The 21372-nt window shown below is 35.5% G+C and overlaps 3 protein-coding genes and 1 pseudogene across 5 annotated transcripts; 2 read left to right on the top strand and 2 right to left on the bottom strand.

The window, feature by feature from the left end:
* Positions 1-1083: 1083 nt before the first annotated feature.
* On the bottom strand, positions 1084-3118 carry LOC109060425 (annotated as a pseudogene).
* Positions 3119-3589: 471 nt separating this feature from the next.
* Positions 3590-4353, top strand: LOC122148025 (transmembrane protein 42-like). Its single transcript, XM_042772957.1, has 3 exons — positions 3590-3962; positions 4036-4182; positions 4252-4353. The coding sequence occupies exons 1-3, from the start codon at positions 3786-3788 to the stop codon at positions 4351-4353; spliced, it is 426 nt and encodes a 141-aa protein (XP_042628891.1). The 5' UTR covers positions 3590-3785.
* An 843-nt stretch (positions 4354-5196) lies between these two features.
* On the bottom strand, positions 5197-15198 carry LOC109060426 (palmitoyltransferase ZDHHC3-A). Of its 3 annotated transcripts, none has more exons than XM_019077600.2 (7): positions 15033-15198; positions 13577-13896; positions 12734-12858; positions 11585-11681; positions 11230-11311; positions 9784-9914; positions 5197-6001 (listed from the first exon to the last, which is right to left on the bottom strand). In XM_019077600.2, the coding sequence occupies exons 2-7, from the start codon at positions 13874-13876 to the stop codon at positions 5786-5788; spliced, it is 951 nt and encodes a 316-aa protein (XP_018933145.1). In that variant the 5' UTR covers positions 13877-13896; positions 15033-15198; the 3' UTR covers positions 5197-5785. The 3 variants fall into 3 exon arrangements, with proteins under 3 accessions (XP_018933145.1, XP_018933144.1, XP_018933146.2); XM_019077599.2 differs by having other exon boundaries at positions 14904-15197; XM_019077601.2 differs by lacking the exon at positions 5197-6001 and adding an exon at positions 7410-8425 and having other exon boundaries at positions 14904-15198.
* Positions 15199-16420: 1222 nt separating this feature from the next.
* LOC109060427 (receptor-binding cancer antigen expressed on SiSo cells-like) lies at positions 16421-21315 on the top strand. The gene is made up of 7 exons (XM_019077602.2): positions 16421-16685; positions 17152-17248; positions 17415-17493; positions 17843-18001; positions 18519-18626; positions 18812-18903; positions 19525-21315. Exons 2-7 carry the CDS (start codon positions 17166-17168, stop codon positions 19640-19642), a joined length of 639 nt encoding a protein of 212 aa, XP_018933147.1. The 5' UTR covers positions 16421-16685; positions 17152-17165; the 3' UTR covers positions 19643-21315.
* The last annotated feature ends 57 nt before the right edge of the window (positions 21316-21372 follow it).

Here is a 21372-nt window from a genome sequence, read left to right as displayed (position 1 = left end):
TTTGTTTTAAAGCACAATATATTCCATAAAAGGGGGCTCAAATCTGTCATCTCAATTTCCCAGTGCTTACAAGACAGTGGGAACATGAAAACTTGTTACAGAATGACATACTTGACTATACGTTTTATCATGTAACATTAAAAACAATACAATGTTATCTAAGCTTCAACAATGCATTGAAATCTTTTAAGAAACCCCCAGTCATCGATGCGGGTTTAGCATCCTGAAAAGCTGATCAACTACCACATCTACAGTTCCTTTTTTAAAAATTATACATTTAATACATTTCTATGAAGATTGGCATTAAAATACTAATGTAATCTTCAGTTGTACTAAGAATGATTTAGTAAGATCTGTAGTGTTCACATACGGGAGCAGCTAGTGTTTGGATCCATAATGGCCTTCTTTTTTAGCACCATACTGTGTTTATAGATGTGACATTATTCCGGTGTTGTTTTTATTCTTTTCAGTGTTTATGTAAGTGTTAAATTCATACTACAAGTATTCAGCTGTGGAAATGTTGAAGTGTACTGAGTCTAACACTCCAGTGGATTAACTATATATATATATATATGTATCCATGTTGATGAACCCGTCCTTTTTTTCTCTCCTGAGAATGTGATAATTTTTGCAAGTTGTATGTTCTAACTAACAAGTCTCATAAAGTCTGAACGTTGAAACAAATGCTGCTTTTGAAAATAACCAATAAAATAATCTCTGTGCTAAATGTTTGTTCCATTGATGTATTTATATTGGATTAACTATGAAGCAACATTGTAATTGCAACATTTTAAGATCTTAATGTAGCATGAGTTAGTCTCATGTTAGGTGTAGTGCACAAGTAATGCAGATGAACTGAAAACTCCATTAAAACAGTGGTTCTATGTTAATATCAACGTATTTCTACGTCCCAATTAATGTTGGTTGTATTTAGTCCTTCCTTCTTAAAGTGTAATTTTACTCAACCTGATAATGCTGATAGAAGTGCCCTATTTAGATTTTTAATGACATTCCTTCCTGAATAAAAACATGATTTTATTCAAAACACTTTTTCAGAATTGATCAGTTGCAGGACAAGATAAATGGTCGTGCAAACATTTTATTCCAGAATGCAAAAATGTTACACAATGTATAATAAAATACAACTCCAAAAGTCCCAGAATCAGGGAATTTGAGTGTCAAAACCTAAAACAACAACAATAAAAAAGGGAAACTGCAGAGCTTCTTTATAGAAGCCATATATAAACATCCTGTTTGAAATCTCCCAACAGGACAGTTTCATTTCTATGAAACACTTAAGAACCTCTTTGAAATAAACCTCTATGTTCCGTATTCTATCATATTTGCATTTCTGACTGTCCCAGGTGTTTTTGTTTCTCTTGTTGTCCATACATTTTCTCCTCACAGTCTTTAAAAGGTGTCATTAATGACAATTATGATATTGCAAAAGATATCTCATATTGTTATTTCCTACCTGCTATTGACAATGCTCCAGAGGCTCATAATGACTTGTGTTTTACAAAATAATATCATAACAAATACACTGCAAGGATTTGACCGTTCTCACAAACATCTATTTTACACGCACAAATATATTTTTTAAAACAGCAGATTGGTCTTTGCAAGAACCAGTCCAAGAGACAACCCGACTCAAAGAGATGCTTGTCTCCCTGTCAAACTAGTCTTCCTCATCATCATCATCATCACCACCCACCACCACCAAAAGACAGCAGGCTGTTGTTCTTCACCTTCACACCAGCTTTTGAGTCTTTCTTCTCACCATCCTCACTTTTCTTCTTCTTGCTAGAGCTGGCAGTAATGCCTTTGAATTTATCAGAAGAGCGTTTGACAGGCTTCTTAAAGACGATCTTTCCATCCAGTGGAGGCTGTTCATCTGGAGAGAATGAAAGCATTTACTTTAATGAATGACTTTATACTTACTGAACACCAGAACATTAGGGGAGACAGAAAGATTTTTTTTTTTTTTTTTTAATAACTCAGACTATTACAAATCTACCCGCCATCTTTTAGTATCAGAAGCATTTAATGTGCCAAAAGTAACCTGTCATTAACAGATTTAGAAATAATATTACATTCAAAGAAGTCAGCTATATTCAGACATCAAATATTTTATATAATTATAATATAAAAATAGGGATATAAAACACTAGTTCAATCTGTCTGCGTAGGCTATACTACAGTTAGTCTACAGTATTCAACAGGAACTTTTAAGAACACCCGCTTAGCAATTTAAATACAAAAAGATCAGAAAGCTTGCATAATTTTCATTGCTTAACAGGTACTACCCAAGCCCCTCATCAACTACATTCAATCTGAGCAAGTCACCAACACAGAAAGGAATGTGGAGGACCAAAATAATTTAAGTAAATTAATTAAATATTTAATATACTTCAATAAATATTGCATTAATAAAGATTAGGCAAATACATGTTTTTCAATAAATATTGCATTAATAAAGATTAGGCAAATACATGTTTATTTTGTCATTAAAAATTTAAACTTTTATTATGAACAACATATTTTAATGCGAATACTGTCGCATTATACTTGCATACCTTTGTTTAGATCTTTTTTGGTTTTTAATGCACTCAAATAAAACCACGACTGCGGCATCTCTGCTGCACCTCTGTCGTCACGGCATCTGCTGCTTCTGCAACAGCAACATTTACTTACTAGTCCATTTCCTACACTAAAAATAAATGCGATAATGGTTGAGTCAGTGAGCTGCTTACACAGACAACATTTTGGAGACATGCGTTCAGGTAGCACTATTTTTACGTTGGCATCTCATGTTTTGAGGCATGACCAATGAATGTAACTAAAAACACGTACTTTAGTCTCCACCGTAGGCCCTTCTTTAAAACCAACGTCATTCTTGAATTTCTTCAAAAAAGATGGTTCGGCTGGCTTCACCCATGATACATTACCCTTTTTACTCATCGTGTTTCAGTTCAGATCGGCCTGACAAACCTTAAATGCGCTTAATATGTGTTGTAAACACTGAACACACAAGAACCAGGCGTGTAAAATTTGCGTTCATGCAACCTCATCAATACGCGTCTGCAAACGACCAATCAGCGCATTGGGAGCTAAATTTTACGTTCCAGCGGCACCATTACAATTTATTTCCTCAAGAGGCGCTTGTTGGCTCAGAAAGCCGAATTCTCAATGGAGCCATCTTCATATCACAGAGTGCGTTTTTGTCTTATTAGAGACATTTGTACAGTAACGCGTATAAAATTAAATGTATAGATTTTAATGGTTATACAGATTGAAATAAAAAAGGTCAAAATTATTTTTAAATAAATTTTAGGCTGTAATCACAAATGACAGTGATTGGTCCATTATGAAAAGCGTTGAGAAAAGTAACACTTCTCACATCAAACCCATAAATTCTTCAGCAATGCTAATAATAATTTTCACCTAAATAATTACACCTCATCATTAAAAGGCAATTACACACACACACACACACACACACACACACACACACACACACACACACACACACAAAAAAAAAAAAATGGAAATGATTTAAAATACGACATTCTTATTTAAACCTACAACGCAAAGTCCCGCCCATCTACGTTAATAACTAACACCGTGTCACGCGGATATTGCTCTACCTGTTTGATTTATTTCTGTGATGCACAGTAGGAAGTTTCATTATCATTTTATATCTTAAAATGTAAAATATGGGGGTAAAATAATACTGTTATCACAGTGGAGACTAAATTGTGACTCATTCGGACAGAGTAGGGATTATGTTACCAGGCGTGTTTTATGCGTTAATGGCTGGATTTCTAGCAGCTTTAGCATCAACTTCTGCTAAGTTGTCCCTAGGTGCTGATTACCTGAAAGATGTGTGTGAAACAGGGCTAAAGGTCTGGACAGATGGACAGGAAAACACTGATGGAGTTAATACCACAACTTGTGACTGGGTAAGAAGTCTTCTGTATATGCATGTATGTATAAATGAACACAGTGTCATTGTAATGTTGTCATTGATCACAGTTACATATCCCCCTGCGGCTGCTTTGTGGTGGTCTTCTGTTCACCTGCAATGCTGTGATGTGGACCTTCTTCGCCAAAGCACTCAGGCACTCGTCTTCCTCTGCCCGGGCCACTGTGACCACCACTGCCTCAAATTTTATCTCCTCTGTGAGTCCCCCCAAAAATTAATTTGAGAAAACTAGTTATTTAATGATTTATTATTGTCTCTTTTTTCAGGCTTTCCTTGGACATGTGATCTTTGGTGAAACTCATGCCACGCTGTGGTGGTGTTTTTGTATTTTTTTGACTGTGGGGGGTTTTTTTGTTTTGTGTGTATAATCTTCTGGCTCCACAGGAAAATGCGAATAAGAAATATGAGTGACAGAACAATACAGGGAGCAACAATGCCTTGCCCAATGCTTGAAGTGAAATCAGTAAAGTGAAATGGTGTGAAGAAGCATTAGGAGCCAATAAGAATTATTTATGCACACTTGTATAATAGAAATTTCTATGCTTAATTTATATATATATATATTTTTCTGTCATAGGATTGTTTTATAAAACCTCTAGTTTATTTTTGTGCATCAGTGTCAATAATGTGAGCAATTACATAATGCAATGCCTTGAAATGTGTGTGACTTTGAGCCTATAGTCATGCAATGGACTTATATCTTGCCTCAATCATGCAGGTTACTGCGTATTTTAGCCATTAAGGGAATATGCAAGTTTATAATAAATGAGTTTATATTTTTTTTTATTACTATGACATGAAATATGTTTATGATATACATTTTTGCTGGATATTTAACCAAATGCAGTTGTTGATCTCAAAAAGAAATTTTGTTTCACCTCTTAGCTTTCTCTGAGATATCCTTTTTCAATTCCATGTCTTCCAAAGTAAAACGTGAACTCACACTTCAGTCAGAACAAAGTAGTGAACGGGATGCACACACTGATAGTGGTTAAATGTTTTTGCTTATCAAATGTCTGTTGTGTGTGTCAAACCACTGACCTGGACTCTATTTTAGAGGGAAACCCAATCACAAAAGCAACATTTGTTGAGCACAGCAGGACATTATCATGTATATTACTAAGAAATCACATTTCAAAGTTGACCTGGTATTATGTAGGAGTATAATAGCCCACCTGCAACCGTTCACTTTGATTCAAACAACAATGGACAACAACAAAAAAGCACATTTATTTGAAGAAGCTTAAATCGGAGTTGTGCAGCCATGGGAAACAACAGGTAATGGAAAGAAAAGAAAAGAACATAACAGAACAATAATGAAGCCTGTAATGGAAAGATGCACAGTTAGAGAATATTTTGAAAAGGTCATAAATGCAATAAAAAGAAAGACATGGCATAGAACAATAAAATCGTGATATATCAATCAAATCCTGGTATGGTACAGTAAGTCTTACATGCATTTTTGCTAATTATGGAAAAGGTTCGACAGGTCTACAAATGAGCACCATATGTTTTTATTGTCAAATCCTGCACCTAAATTTGTGTATTTATTGCTTTGCAGCCATTTCATAGTGTGTTTCAATTTCAGGCCATTTAAGATACATTATATATATATATAGGATTTCTCATTAGAAGAGCTAGATCTATTTTTGGTTTTAAAAACTACTTTAAGGCACTTTGGTACAGTATATAAAATGTTTCTTTTTTATTATTCAAATGTCCACAGTAGTCTCTTTACAAGTCCAAGGCAGGATATGTGCCATTTGAGTCTCAGAGTTTAAGCAACAAATACATTTCGATCTAATGAGGTTCTAAAGGAATCTCAATCACATCTTCCTCAATGATCTCTCCCTGTGGGAACATGGGAACAGGATCCGAATTATCTTTCTGGCAGGAGAGATCTGTGAAAGGGCTCAACCAGGTCATAGAAAGAGGCCCTCCGAACGCTGACTTCATAGCTTCCCAGGATGTAGTCTTCTCCCATGTAGGGTCTTCTCGCTTCAACTTTTCAATGCCCTGAAAAAAGAAAAATAACACCTCTGTGATTCTTGAAAGAGATATGAAATAATATAATCCATAAATAGATGGAAAACAACATCCATATTGGCAAAAAAGAAAGCAAGAAAAACTTAAATTCCACTGACTGAACTGAAAAGGAAAGCAAATGGTTACTATGGTAAATAAGGCATAGAAAGCGGTTCATTTTACTCATGCACCTGCGTGCTGCTGGTGTTTAATCTTTAATATGAAATAACCCAACTGGAAGAAATGGTGCGACTTTCACTTTATTGCTCAAATTAAAAACACATGGAGCATGCAGCATGCCTTCACAATCCAAATGTGGTATCTAAAGGAAAAGAAAAACAGACCACTTTAAATAGCATGCATTGTGTTGAATGAACGAATGTGTCTTTAAACCGGTAGCAATCAAAGCTTACCTCCATCTCAGACCAATCATACAGGGACATCAGCCTAATTTAATTCTAAATATAATTAGTTGCTTTTTCATACATTTTAATTCCCCAAAAAACAAAGATTAGCTATTTCTGAGCAAAGGAACTACTCATAAAACAACATAAAATAATAAAAAAAAGGGAGGAAACTAGGTTAGTGTTAAAAGACAGACAGGAAGTGGACAGGAAGATAAAGGCTGAGCAAATTTGCACACATTTCAGATCTCTTGAGAGATTGCAACACAGTGATTTTGCAATGCGAATGGTATTTCAGATGCTGATATTCATGTCATCCTTATTTAAGACATTTCAGAAGCAGAGGTGGATTCACATGCGGTTGTGCACTAATCCACCGTCAGATACTTTAACACATTGTCACATACTAATGACTAATGAGAGTGTTCAGGTTTTTAATTTACCATTAGTCAAAGAAGAACAGAATGATTGTCTTTTTCATACACACTTAAAAGTTCAAGCACATATCATCCGTTCATCATAACAAAAATGTACATTAATAAAATGCAAAATGCAATTATCCAAAACATTGGTGAATCAATTAAGTTGTCGAGAACACACATTTCTTAAGCCTGTTCCTTTCTTAAACATTTCTGCAAACAAGGTTTATGGAAACATATCAGGTGAATCAGCTTTAAAAGAATAAAAAAAATACAGATTGTGTATTGAGTATAGGAAGTACAGTAAATCTGATGAGTAACATAAATACTGTTATCACTCAAAATCGTATGTATAACAGCAAATGTACCCATAATATCTCAAAACACATTTTTTTACATTTATAAAGTCTTTATCATTTCAATGGAATTATTATCTGGCTTAGTATGGAATTTAATAATAGATAAATTCTGATGTGCAATACTTGTCAATGTAAAAACTAGTGTATTGCTTTGTCAGTATTCAACTACAGTATAAACGGTCCCTTTAGCAACATTTCTGTTAATTACCATTTAAAAAAATAAAATCAAACCAAATTATGACTGCATCATTTAGTATAGAATCATTTGAATCCATTTTTGATCAGAACATATTTTTACCCCTATTAAACATCCTATATTGTTTATATACAATTTTTTCTACAGCCAAAGTCAATAATGTTAAGGCCTGTTCACACCAAGAATGATAAATATAAGGATAACTATAACTATAACAGCTGTTCTGTTTTTTTACAAGTGCTTTAAAGTCTGGTGGATTCTGATTGGTCGTCACTGTTTTCAATAATTCATGAGCTGGATTCAAATGATATTGTTCCTCAGTGTGATTCTATTTTCATAGAACTAGAATGATTTATAGTTATCATTACAGTTATCGTCCTTGGTATAAACGACCCAAATCTGTATCATACATTTGATCTGCATAATAAACCATTTTAGTGAATGGTTGTCAGTGCTCTTACGTCATTAACCAGGAAAGGGCAGGGGTACTATACTGTAGCTAGGTATAAAGAATTAACAGAACTCTTAAAAGTACCTTCAGAAAGTAGGTTATCACTGTGGACAGTGTGAAAGGATTACAATGGTGATTATATTAGCATAAATTGGTTTCTATTATCTGCGCAACATTCATCTTCATTTCGGTGTAGCTAGGCAGAGATGCTTGGGATTATGACATGATAAAGGATTGGCTTTCTGTTCTTAATTGAAATAAATAGAGGCGAGGATAATGATTTGTTCCCTGAAAAAAAGAAGATGAAGGTGATTTCGTCTCACTGGTAAATGCTCCGCTCAAGTCGGGACTACAAACAAATAAAAAGACGCTGTTCTATAAAGTCAGTCCAAGTGCACTCGAGTCTCTAGCTTAAAGCTTCCTGAGCTCAGACCACATACTGGTAGGGGTCAGCTTTCCCGTGGTCGGGTGTGGAAAACGGGCTAAACCATGCTATCGAGAAGGGGTGTCCGAATACCGCCTTCATGTTCATCCATTTTGTTTTTTTAGCCCATCTTCTCTCTTCCTTTTTCAACTGCTCTATGCCCTAAAAACAAGAGATAACCGAGACTTCAGGGTGTGTGAATATTTCAAAACAAAAGAGGAAAAGAACAACTGACCCATTCCATAAACACAGAACTTTAACCATATTTTTTTAATTTTAGATATGTTGATATAGCGTGATTTTCATAGTGAACAGTCATGCCACTACGGTTATGTTCAGAATACTGTTTTAGTCCATTCAGTGCAGTATACACTGAATACTGCCCACTTATTTTTATAAAAAGATTGTGAAGCATAATGTATTATATAATGATATGTATTCCAAACAGTAATATGCAACAATGAGATTTTAAACTGTTTGTCCAATATTATGTAAAAATGCCACGACTCTCAATATTCCAAACAAAGAAAGATTCAAGAAAGAAAGATTTATTTCAGGTTTATTTATCACACTAGGAAAAACGGTTAAATTGCGCGCACTGCATTTTGGGATGATGGGTTGCATGCCTTATTTTCATTTTATTTTTACCCATTTTTTTGACATATGCTTTTAAAATAAAAAAAAATTAAATAAAAATAAAAGTACCTTTGTTACTTTTTTTCAAAATGAATGCATTCAATTGTCATATTATACACATTATGCACTACCATTAAATATCTGGAGTCAGTAAGATGTAATTTTTTTTGAAAGACTCACCAAGGTTGCATTTATTTGATCAAAAATACAATAAAACACTAATATTGTGAAATATTATTACAACTTAAAACAACAGTTTTCTCTTTCAATGTACATTAAAATGTAATTTATTCCTGTGATGCAAAGCTGAATTTTCAGCATCATTACTCCAGTCCTCTGTCACATCCTTCAGAAATCATTCTAATATGCTGATTTGGTGCTCAAGAAACATTTCTTGTTATTATCAAAGCTGAAACAGCTACAGACACAAACACTACTGAAGTCCAACAAAGAGAATCAAATAGCATACGCCTCAGAATAAGTTTGAAACGATCTAGCTGCATTTATAGGCCAGGAATATGTGTGGATTGTGTTTTTCAAGTCAGTTGTTAGAAGAAAACAGACTATGTGTTATGCAAGTATGTTGTTCAAAGCACTGGATCATTTGGACTCATATTTCAAATGTCAATATCATGTGTAATCATGTACAGGATATTCTAATAATAACTAAACAAGGTATGTGCCAAATAAGCAGTGTGGATGTACGCTACTAGTGTACTATTATTCAATACACCATGATCTTATACTTGTTGCATATGTGTAACATTTCACTTCAAGCACAACAGCATTTTTGGTAAAGCTGTCCACACACATTAACCCTTAAACTAACCACAAGCACTACCTCCACCACATCCGCCCACTGCTGAAAGGATGCAATCTCTTACCGTCTCGTCTGTGCAGATGGAATGGATCTGGGTGCCAAACATCACAGAGGTGAAGATGAGGAAGAGGAGGCCCTCAAAGCACAGGAGGATGAGGAGGATGACAGTGGCTGGAGGGGAGAATGTACTGCACTCTGGGGTCAGGAGAGGAGAGGGAACACATACAGCCTTAGCACACATACAGCTATACAATATATTAACACAACTATAAGTCCCAGACTCATTCTGTCTGGGTATAATTAGAAAAATAAAAGGGTTAAGAGGGTTTGTGGGTATGAATATCTAGCAACACATCTGTATGTGCAAGTGCAAACTGATATGTTGCACAACAGAGGTTCAGTTGTTAAACCAAGCTTGGTATACCAGTGACCTGTTTAAAAACACCATTGTAGGTTTTTTTCTTTTTTTTATTGCTATTTATATGCTGCTGTTTAAAAGTTTGGGGTCAGTAAGAATTTTTGTATTTGTTTGTTTACGAAAGAAGTCTCGTACTCAGCAAGACTGCATTTATTTGATCAAAAATATAATCAAACAGTTGACGGTACCTATTGACTTCTATAGTATGGGGGGTGGGGGGAAATACTATGGAAGTCGATAGCTACCATCAACTGTTTGGTTACCAACATTATTCAAAATATCTTCTTTTGTGTTCGACAGAAGAAAGAAACTCATACAGGTTTGAAACAACTTGAGAGTGACTAAACCTATTTACCTGTCCCCAAACTTTTGAATGGTTATGATGATGAAATTAATTCCTTTTCTCTTCTAATTAACCTCCCAAAAGCATGCCAACAGCAAACACAGGTTGAAAAACTAATGCAAGGCTGAATACAATTTCATATAAAAGTAGAGAGCTGGAGCTGTGGTAGGGAGATAAGAATGTCCTCCAAAAACTCAAACTCTGGCGCGGATCTGAACAATGCGTGTTTGAATCCAGCTCACAACATTTGCTTATATACTGCTTCCCCTTTTTCATTACATGTCCACTATTTGTACTTATAAAATGGACATTATATTACATTTACATAATACTGTTTGTCCATCATAAAAAAGTGCACAGGGGCAATTTTCTGTTCTCACACACATCAACTTCCACATGCACACAGACAATGGTCTACTTTTATGATACTTCATAGTGCTTTAGCATGGTTTTTAGAGATTAAAAAAAGTTATTTACATTGTAACCGATTGGAAAAAATGACCAGTGTATTCATTAGAATGTACTGGAAAGAAATACACATTTGGAACAAGGCTGAGGAAAATGACAGAATTTACATTTTTGGGTGAACTGTCACTTTAAGAAGTACTTATCTGTATTTGCAAAGGTTGGAATGCTTTTTCCAGCAGATAACATTCTAAACTGCATGCTTGCCATCTGACCCTGACATCTAGAGGTCACTGGGGACAATTTATTAGTCTTGCTAACAATAACTTGCTTTTCTTACTTACTTGTCCAGTCATCTTCAAAGCAGTAGAGAAAATGAAAGACCACCATGACCAAGGCATGCAGAGAGATCAGGAAAATGTACATCTGAAAAACACACCAGCACCAACATTAGATGTTTGTCAGTGTTGGTTTCAAATAACCAGAATGAAATAAAACATACAATTAAATCCCTAGCAAAAACACTACAGTCAATTTATTATTAATGATACTTTCAAATTCAGAGGGAAGGGACTGGACTTTTATCAGCAAGTCTAGAACTAGTTGCATTAAAATGCAACACTTGTAAAATGTGACAACCACAACTGTGTTTGTGGTATTGTTAGAACTTCACATGATGAGACTTTTTTTAGTACTTACTGTGAAAAGCACAAAGTACTTCTGGTTATTTTCTCCGACACAATTGTTTACCCAAGGGCAATGATGATCCATCTTCCGTATACAGCGCTTACAAACACTAAAATGAGTTTGAAAGGGGGAGTGGAGAAAAGAAAGAGATGAAAAAGTCACCTTAACACTTAAAATGAACGAGAGTAATCAAAACAATGGTTTGAAGATATGGCTTTCAAAAATATTAAGCTTCATGTCCTGGGTTTGGACAAAATAATGTGATTATAATGGTTAAAATCATTTGCATAGGCAAAAATGACATTACAAACATTGTGATTATCTTTTTGTTGTCTATATTCTCTAGGTTGTATATCAGTGTTGTATAAACTGTGTTCAGTACAAGCCGTGTGTGAAATGGGTGACTTGTGATATTTCCAAAAAGGACAATTCATGGGAGACGGTTTAGCAAGAGCTTCTTTGTTGTTTGGTTTTCCACAGTCTTTATGATTATGACTGCATACATAAACCATGGCAACACGTCATAACGAAGAGGAATAATGGGAGAAAACCAAAAGTGAATAATAGGGACTGTCAAACATTAAGGAGGATTGTGTCCAAACAACACAGAACAACTGCCATAAAATGACAGCAAACCTCAATATTCACCTTGAACACCCTGTTTCCACAAAACCATCTACAGAGGACTTCACAAAGCCAGCATCCATGTAAGAGCTGCAATCGCTAAAATGCTAAAATATGGTGTCATGATCATAAAACCTGAACAGTTGGAACGGCAAGACAAACTTCAACATCTACCCTGGCCAGCTCAATCACCTGACTTGAACACCACCAAACCACTGGAAGCAGTTTTGGAGAGAAGAGGGACAAGCAGATTCCTTCAACATTGGCAGAAGATGACATTCCACTGGAGACTGTTCAGAAGTGGTATGAGTCTGTATTGGAAGCTGTATTAAAGGCAAATGGTGGTAAAAGTCCTTAATAATAAAATATGGCCGATTTCCCAGGTGTTCACATTATTTTGTCCAACTCCTGTATATGCATCTAAAATGATCTCAATGCAGCAAAAAAAAACAAAAAAAAAACATGGACGTTAATATGAGCATGATGAATAGTGCTGCTACCATTATGCATCTATGTCTCCATATGCTCCTCTCTCACCTGCAGTGGTGAGCTCTATCTGGCTTGATACTGCAGCATTTGGGACATTTGTAAACCACCTGGCCAGGCTTCAGCTGCAGGCTCTCGATGTACTCCCTAGTGGCGTTTCCCTTTGGCACGGCTCCCTAAGAAAGCATTAGGCAACTTCAGCAACATTGTAATAGTAGTACGGGAAACATTTATGACACCTTGATGAAGATTTAGGGTAGACTAGGGGGAAAAACAACACTACTAACATGCTACTTTGATGACATTTATGCTCAATATTTTTACATAAGTTTTGGCACCTACTGAATTCAAATTAATGTCTATTTTATATCTAGGTAACTGGTTAATAGTTAACATTAATGGTGTTGCTAGAAGCTAAATTACACGATTTTGTCTTGGCTGTGAGCTCGGGGGGCAATTATAACATCAGTTCTTAATTACAAATTGTACGACTTAACTGAATCTTTAACATGAATAATGTTAACTACAGTATTAACATACTATGAAATAACAATACGGAGCATGACTGTGAACAGAGTCTTTAAAATGAATAACAAACATAATTTCATTAATAAATTATATTAACAATTAAAATTGTAATTAATATTGAACTAATATTATTATTATCAATTATTTATAGATAATTATAGATGCAATAATTATAATTAAATATATATTATAAAAATATATTATTATTACTATTCTTTGTGAGATACAGTAAGTTATCATTTAAATATAGTTTAGAAGTATTATAATTACCCTCATATACTTGCAGAATCCCCTTATAATGGGGGAAACTGTCTCCCCTACCCACCAGGCACCCTGAAAGCATTTATTATTTGGGTAAGAACTTACCGGGTCGGTGCACATGGCTCTGAAATGAGATGCCAAGGCGAGGAAGGCCAGGCTGTTGAAGAGGGTGCCATTCACCAGGCTGTAGGTGAGGCTCTTCGAAGGAATCAGCATGACGAACAACACGACGACCTCGGCAAAGACGACGAGAAGCCAGGTGATGATCGCACAAATGATGCCGCAGGCATCTCTGATGAACCACATGTTGTTCTGTCGCTCATGACAGGGAGGAAGACACTGTGCGGGCTGCAGGCCACTGGCCTGCCTCTCGACGTCCCTGAAACGTGGCACTGGACTTCTCATCCTACCACAGAGATGCCATCCTGTCGGTGGCGGTGGGAAAAAAAAGAGTCAAATATGGATAAATCTACCTAATTTTATCACTGAAGTTGTTGTTTTTTTTAGTTCACAAACCACACAAAACAAGACGGTGAGCAGAACAAAGTATAGATATGTTTAGACAGTGGTTCTCAAACAAGGAGCATTAGAAAACTTCCAAAGATTATTTAAGATTTCTTGAAAAAAACGTGGCTATACAAGGGAATTTTAAAAATGAGACTTCTAGACCTGGAAAAGTCAAGGAAATTAATAAAATACTAAAAGGTTCTGGGCATTTTCATAATATAGCTAGGCCAAGCTCTAAACTTATTTGTGAGTACCAATGATTTTAAATTATTTTTTAATTTTATAATTAAAAACCCTGTAAATAAAAATTACTAGAAAAATCATGTCATTAAATTAGTGTAAAAGTGTAAACCGTGGAGGCCTTGGAGTCAAGAATGTTGAGAACCACTGCTTTAGGAGACACAGAAGGTCATAATTAGTGAACAGAGCAGTACTGAAGCTGCGGTCTGACAGATACAGTCACTTGAGCAGAACCAACAATGTCACAAGAGGACACATTGTAGTTCCACTGTTTTTTCCCCCCTTTATGGGCCACAAATCAATACATCCAACTTTTATGCCTACTGATGACATTCCTATCTACTTGGGTCCACAATGAGACACGCATGCATTATTCAAGTGTGCCTGACATTATTTAGCAGTAGCATTATGTGTTTCAAAATATGTAAAGAAAATCAACTTCACCAAACAGCCCAAAATCTGGTTTATAAAGTCAAAGAATCAAAAACGGGACATAATAACACAGTGGCGTAAATTAGATTCCATCCATAACACATACAACATCCAAGCGCACTTTTTATCATATTATTAAATCTCATGAAATAGAGAGTGTATAGCATTAACAGCGATTTTGACTGAATAACACTGAATTGAGTAAGCCAGCTGTGTACAGAAACCTGCGCTACCTGGCCATAGCGATACTCACATATCTGGCGACACTGGTGCTCCTCGCGTTTGCTCGCCCACTCGAGGCCGAGAAGATCCGATCGTGCATGGACCACGCTAACAGGGGAGCATGTTCAAGATTAGTGTTTTAACAAAAATTGTGGTTTACCCGATTATTAGACGAGGGCTGGTGAAATGCTGCATTTTTTTGTGCGGTGGCAGATCCTCCCTTCACTGGAGAAACTGATAGCCACACCTCCTTTTCACTAGATCACGATCCGAAATGGAAACCAGTTCTAGAAAACGAGTCTTTGGATTGCTAGGTGTTGCCTGGGAGACTGAAACTTGAGGTCTTTTATTTGGGGGAGCCGCATTCAAATCTCAGGTTGATTTTATTCTACTGGGGATATTTTGTAGTATTAAAAACATAATCATTTAAGCCTGTTACTTCATAAGAATTTGAATCTGGTATACAAATGGATGTCAGCGCGATCGAGTCTTGTAAAATGACTTTTAAATATAGCCCTTCCAGTAATCACAAACGACTGTGATTGGTTCGTCCCCCCCAGCGCAGAGAAAAGTATCGACGAACACGTGATATCGTTCTTTACCTGGCACTTCTAGACACCGAGAAACTTTAGTGATTGCTTTAAAAAAAAAAAAAAAGCAAAGTTTGCCATTCTATCATCTTTATTTCTATGTATTAAATTGACTGAGAAACTGAGTAAACTTGTGATTGATAATTGCGTTGATAATGCTTTGCTCTATTTCGGTTAAACCCAAACAGAGCCATTAGTGTCTTGAAAAAAAAACGCTCTTCAGTTCCTTGCAGTATGATTTTGATTCCCAAATATGCAAGTACTAATATAATAAAATAGATATAAATTAATAAAGGTAATAATTGTGCGTTACATTTCAGTTTGGAAATTTTCTTTTTTACAGTCTATGGTTTGGATAGATAGATAGATAGATCATATAATTTGATCGCTTTTTTATTTTATGACCCAGTACTGGTTGCACTGTCCCTTACTGAAATCAACGTGTGTAAGAATCGTTATATTTGGTTTTTATTTATTTATTTATTTATTTTTTTTAGCACGGACTTTTATTGTGTGGTATGGCTGAAAGTGTAAAAAGCGTCGCTTAAAATTTGCTCAAAAGAGCCCAACATGTGGGTTGCCAAGTTGCAAACCACATTGTTAAACAAAATTATATTGCTTGCCAAAACCTGTTTTTATACAGTCTATGGATAAAACCTTACAGATAATTTTATTTAATTTTATTTCAAATTGTAATTTTATTTTACATTTATATTTTACATTATCTGCAAGAACAGCTCATATAAAATAACCCTGGTTAATGATTCTTGTTGCATATATCACTGGCTTATGGGGCACAAATATACAACCAGTATTTTTTTTTTTTTTTTTTTTTTTTTTTTTTTTTTTTTTTTTTTTGTCCATAAACACAAATTGTGTATTTACGTCTTTTTAACTGGCACCAAATATTATTTACACGTTTTAACCCAGGAAAATGATTTTATGCGAACAACCTGGCAACCCACAGACTCCAGTTCCCTGTTGGTGTGAGGTGGTACAATGAAGGGACGATGGCTGCCTGCATCAGAGTAATATGGATGAAAATGACCACCTTGACAGCCGCTATTTATGATGGGTCTGTTCTCCTGAACGCGTTCTTTGCCAAAACACAGTAATCTCCCTGTTTCGTCCCATCTGTAGAGATCAAGTGTTGTGTTTGCATCAGTCTGCTAGCTCCGTGCTATGATTCTATCCACATCAACTCTGTTTAATTGACCTGACCGGTGAGTAGCTAACGTTAGATGGATATTCGCCGTTTTATAACGCACATACGCATACAAGATCTGTGAATGTAAATTAAAGCGAAGTAACCTCATTAGGCAACATAGATGTTTAGTTAGCTGGCTTTGCTTGTAGCTAACATTAGCAATTGCTATTGTAGTACATTTGCTTCCTTGGTTGTTGCTGGTAAAGGTCAATATGGCAAACTGGGTGAAGCAAAAAAAATAATAAATAAATGTCTGGATCATATTAAACCTCAGAACAGAACATTTGCAAATTATGCAAATAACATTAGTGTCCAAGGACTTTGCATGGATTCTTACAGTACCTTCGATATAATCTACGTCTGAATTGCTGACGTTGCTTGTCTTATTTTTTTTATTATTTTTTTTTTTTTAAGTTTGATGTGTTTCTATTTTGAAATTATGAATTAATGCACACCCATTTCCCCTGTATTTCTCTCTTTAGATATCACTCATAACATGGCCATCACACAGTTTCGCCTTTATAAAATATGCGCCTGCTTGGCATCTATTCTGTCATTCTTGAAAAGACTGATTTGCAGGTGAGTTTAAATTAAAAGTTTTATACCCTTTTGTTCAATTTTATGTATAATCATTTTGTAGACTGTCAGTCTGAAGTCTGTTGACATAGGAGGATCCAGAGATGAGAATGTGTGTCCCTAACAGACATGATGCTGAGTTTCATCGGTTGTCTTTTTCTTAATGTAGGGCTGGAAGGTCACGCAAGCTAAGCGGGGATCAGATCACCCTTCCGACCACAGCTGATTATTCCTCTGCACCAAAACAGGTTAGAGAATGCATCAGGTGCTGGAGACCCTGTCATGAAAATTTGCTATGGTGATTGGTTGAGAAATGGGTCATAAGAAAAATATTTTGCATAGTGAAAGTAAAATTTTTAGGGGAATTTTATATAATACAATTTCAAAATAAAACGATGTTGTTACAATACATTATGTCTCAGTATGAAATGAAAAGAGCTTTTCAAATTACAAATAGAAGCCATGCATTTGTATGCATCTATGAGAATGACAAAAATAAAGCACAGTCTCTTAGAATGACACTGGGCAGATGACTATTACTACTAATGACCTTTGCTTGATGAAATGAGTGAATGTTTGTTGTATAATTGAATTCAGCTGGAGATTGAGGAGTGGAGCTCATGGGATGAGGACGCTCCCACCAGTATCAAAATTGAAGGCGGTAACGGGATAGTTCCACCCTCACAGAATGAAGCTGAAGAAGAAGAGCCAGACTACTTCAAAGACATGGCTCCCACCATCAGGAAAACACAAAAGGTAGTATCCTATTGAAATCCTATTGAAATAAGAGATTTTTATAGTCTAATGGGAAAAATTCAAGAAAGTCTTGGTTTTGTGAATAACTGTTTTCACCTTGTGATGAAAAAAGTGCCAAATATTGTTGAAGCACTAGTGCAGTGGTACTGCTGACCTTCTCAGTCTCATTTTTGTGTAATATGCAATATCGTTCAAAAGTTTGGAGTCAGTAAAATTTTTATTTACCAAGGCTGCAATAATTGTTCAAAAGTGATGATATATATATATATATATATATATAATATATATATATATATATATATATATATATATATATATATATATATATATATAATTAATTTCTGTTTCAAATAAATATGTTCTTTTGAACTTTTCTATTCATTAAAGAAGCCTGAAAAAATGTTGACATTAATAATAAGAAGAAGAATTTCATGGGCACCAAATTAGCATATTAGAATGATTTCTGAAGGATTTCTAAAATAATCATTTCATTTCTATTATGTGCTCTTTTTTCCAGATTGTCTTGAAGAAAAGGGAACCTCTGAATTTCTCTATGCCAGACAGCTCCTCAGGTTTCTCCAGCCGACTAGCTGCCACTCAGGACATGTCCTTCATCCAGCCCTCTGTGAGTGATACAGTCTAAAGATTGATAATCACAGTTATTGGGAGGCCAATTAACACTTTTAACAACAACAAAAAAAAAATAGAAAGATTTATTGGGAGTCTTCAACTCCAGCAAATCACATCACTTTAATATGTTGGATCAAATGGTATGATGATCAGGAAACACAATGTCTCTGTGTGCTGCAGGCAGAGCTGGGGGACCTTGACACCTGGCAGGAGGACACCAATGCCTGGGAGGATGAGGCAGATGCAGCCTGGGAGACAGAGGAAGTGCTGAGGTAAGCTACCTTACCAGCTGACTACGAGGTGATCCTGTACAACATAAACATGTTTCCCTTGATATCTGCAGTATTAAATCACTTAAGTTTTTTTTAAATGAATACAGGGTCAATCCATTTTAAGGGGGAATGTAGTGGTTTTATAAGTTTGTCCACTAGGTGTCAGTGTACAAGCACATTTGTTTTCAACCTCCCACTGCATTGTGCCAGATCATGATTAAAGGGATAGGTCACCCAAAAATGAAAATTCTATCATCATTTACTCACCCTTACATCATTCCAAACCTGTGTGCACTTCTTTCTCCTGTTGTACATAAAAGACGATATTTTGAAGAATGTTGTTAACAGTTTCAGTTCCCAAAGACTACCATTGTGTGGATAAAAAGTACAACCGGAAATGCTTGGTTTCTGGTCACTCCAGGTTTGAAATGACAAGAAGGTGATTAAATGACGATTTACTTTGATCTATCATATATCATCATATTTGAAAGGGTATGATTTTTGAGTGTTTTTACAGACCGCATACAATAAAGCAGATTACTGATTTACATAAAAAAATATCTCTTAAAACTTACCATAAACGCGATGAAATTGATCTTTCTTTGTCTATCGTGAACACAGGCAGCAGAAGCTGGCTGAGCGAGAGAGACGTGCCATGGAGCAACAGAGGAAGAAAATGGAAAAAGAGGCACAGAGAATGATGAAAAAAGAGCAGAAGATTGCTGTCAAACTTTCATAACGTTAATACAGCGCACCGGACACTCAGAGCAACAGCCAAACAACTGCTCATATTACATTTTACCTTGTTTTGTCCTGCCCACCATACTACTGTCTTCACCTCTTTGGGATATTTTTTAATCCATCAGCCACATAAGGGATTTTTGTTTTTTATTTTATTTTTTGGGCTTTTCTTTTTGTATTGGACTGAACACAGCACAAAGAAGCTTCCCTTTTGTTTAATGAGGTGTTGTGACTGTTCTTACTGTGCGCTTGATGAAAGATCGTTTTTTCCTGTCAGTATTTATAACACTTGAATGATTTCCAGAAAAACATTTAGATAAGGAATTCCGTTCATTTTTGTTTTTTTGTTTGCCTTTTTTCCTACCTGTTTTTCTTCATCAAAGTCTTGTAATTGTGCTTTAAACACTGGTCCTCATCAGAAATGGGTGATATCTCAATATTTCAGAATAATCCAATTTATGCAGTCTTGGGTTTCGCTCTCCACATTCTATTTAGAATCTTTAGAGTCTTTCTAATCTATTACCATTCTGTTTACCTGATAATCATGAGCTTAATTGAGAATAATCTTTCACGACCATATATTTTGATCTTGATTTTTCCAAGACAAAAATTTGAGTTAAGGCATTAATAATTGTCAGTGTGAATAGAGAGCAGAGATATTCAGTATGTACTGAGGCTCAAAGAAAGCGCTTTTAAGAGACGTGGGTTGGTCAACATGGAGACACAGAAATTTTTTAAATATCCAAATTGGCAACCAAACCATCTTTTATCTTTAGTAAGACTGTTTATTGAGAAGAGCATGGACTAAGAGAAAAACATTCACAATTTATTTTAAAGCAATTTCACCAGGGGAACGAATTGTCTTTTGCTATTAAAGAATTTCTTATCTCTTGAATATAAATCAATCATGTTTATTGATAAAGTAAGGATGATGATGATGATGGTGGTGCTGAAATTAACTTCTGCATGCTGTGATTATTAAGGAACAGGAAGCCATGAGAGCCACAGGTACAGATAATGAAAAACTAAATAAAAAAACAACTTTTGCTATGATTTATGTTCCCCGCTCATGCATGCTCATGCCTTTTTAAGTTGTTTTTAAAAATTTTCACAGTGCATCCTTAGCTGTAATAAACATTTCAGTTATCTGTTCAATGGATTATTTTATTTGGAGGCTTTCAGAATCTTCTACTGTCATTTATTCACCAAAAACATGCTCTTCGTGCCATGGTTAAGATGATGTCTTTGGGTCTCTGAACATAATCAGCAATACAAGACTTTATTCGATCTGTTAGTACCCAGACTGTTAAAAAGTTTAATCAGCATCATAGAGCTGCCTCTGGAATACATGGGCTATTATTTGTGATATTCAAGGTCAGACGCATTGTCCGGACCGGAGGAATATTCCAGTTCTGAGAATGTGATGTCATAATCCCCATCTGCCTCAGCAACGCCCCTCAGCCGACCAACCCTCCCACAACTTGACCCACTTATACAGAGAGAGGAAAATAAACCATGACTGAAATATACATTACGTGCTGTCTTCTGCAGCTATGCGCATCTTCACACCTGATGGTTTTCACATGAGTTTGTCTCTGTAATCAAGATTTTTGGAACATGTTCATTAAATAAAATGTATGTGTTCATTAAATAAAAAGTATATAAACACTCTTCAAAGATTTTATGCACCAAAAATACATTGAGGGGAAAAAATGCCTCAACAAAATC

The sequence above is a fragment of the Cyprinus carpio genome, chromosome A16, assembly GCF_018340385.1.
Source record: "Cyprinus carpio isolate SPL01 chromosome A16, ASM1834038v1, whole genome shotgun sequence".
Classification (NCBI taxonomy): Eukaryota; Metazoa; Chordata; class Actinopteri; order Cypriniformes; family Cyprinidae; genus Cyprinus; species Cyprinus carpio.
Note: the sequence above shows the minus strand (reverse complement) of the source record. Positions and strands in the feature narration are given on the sequence as shown.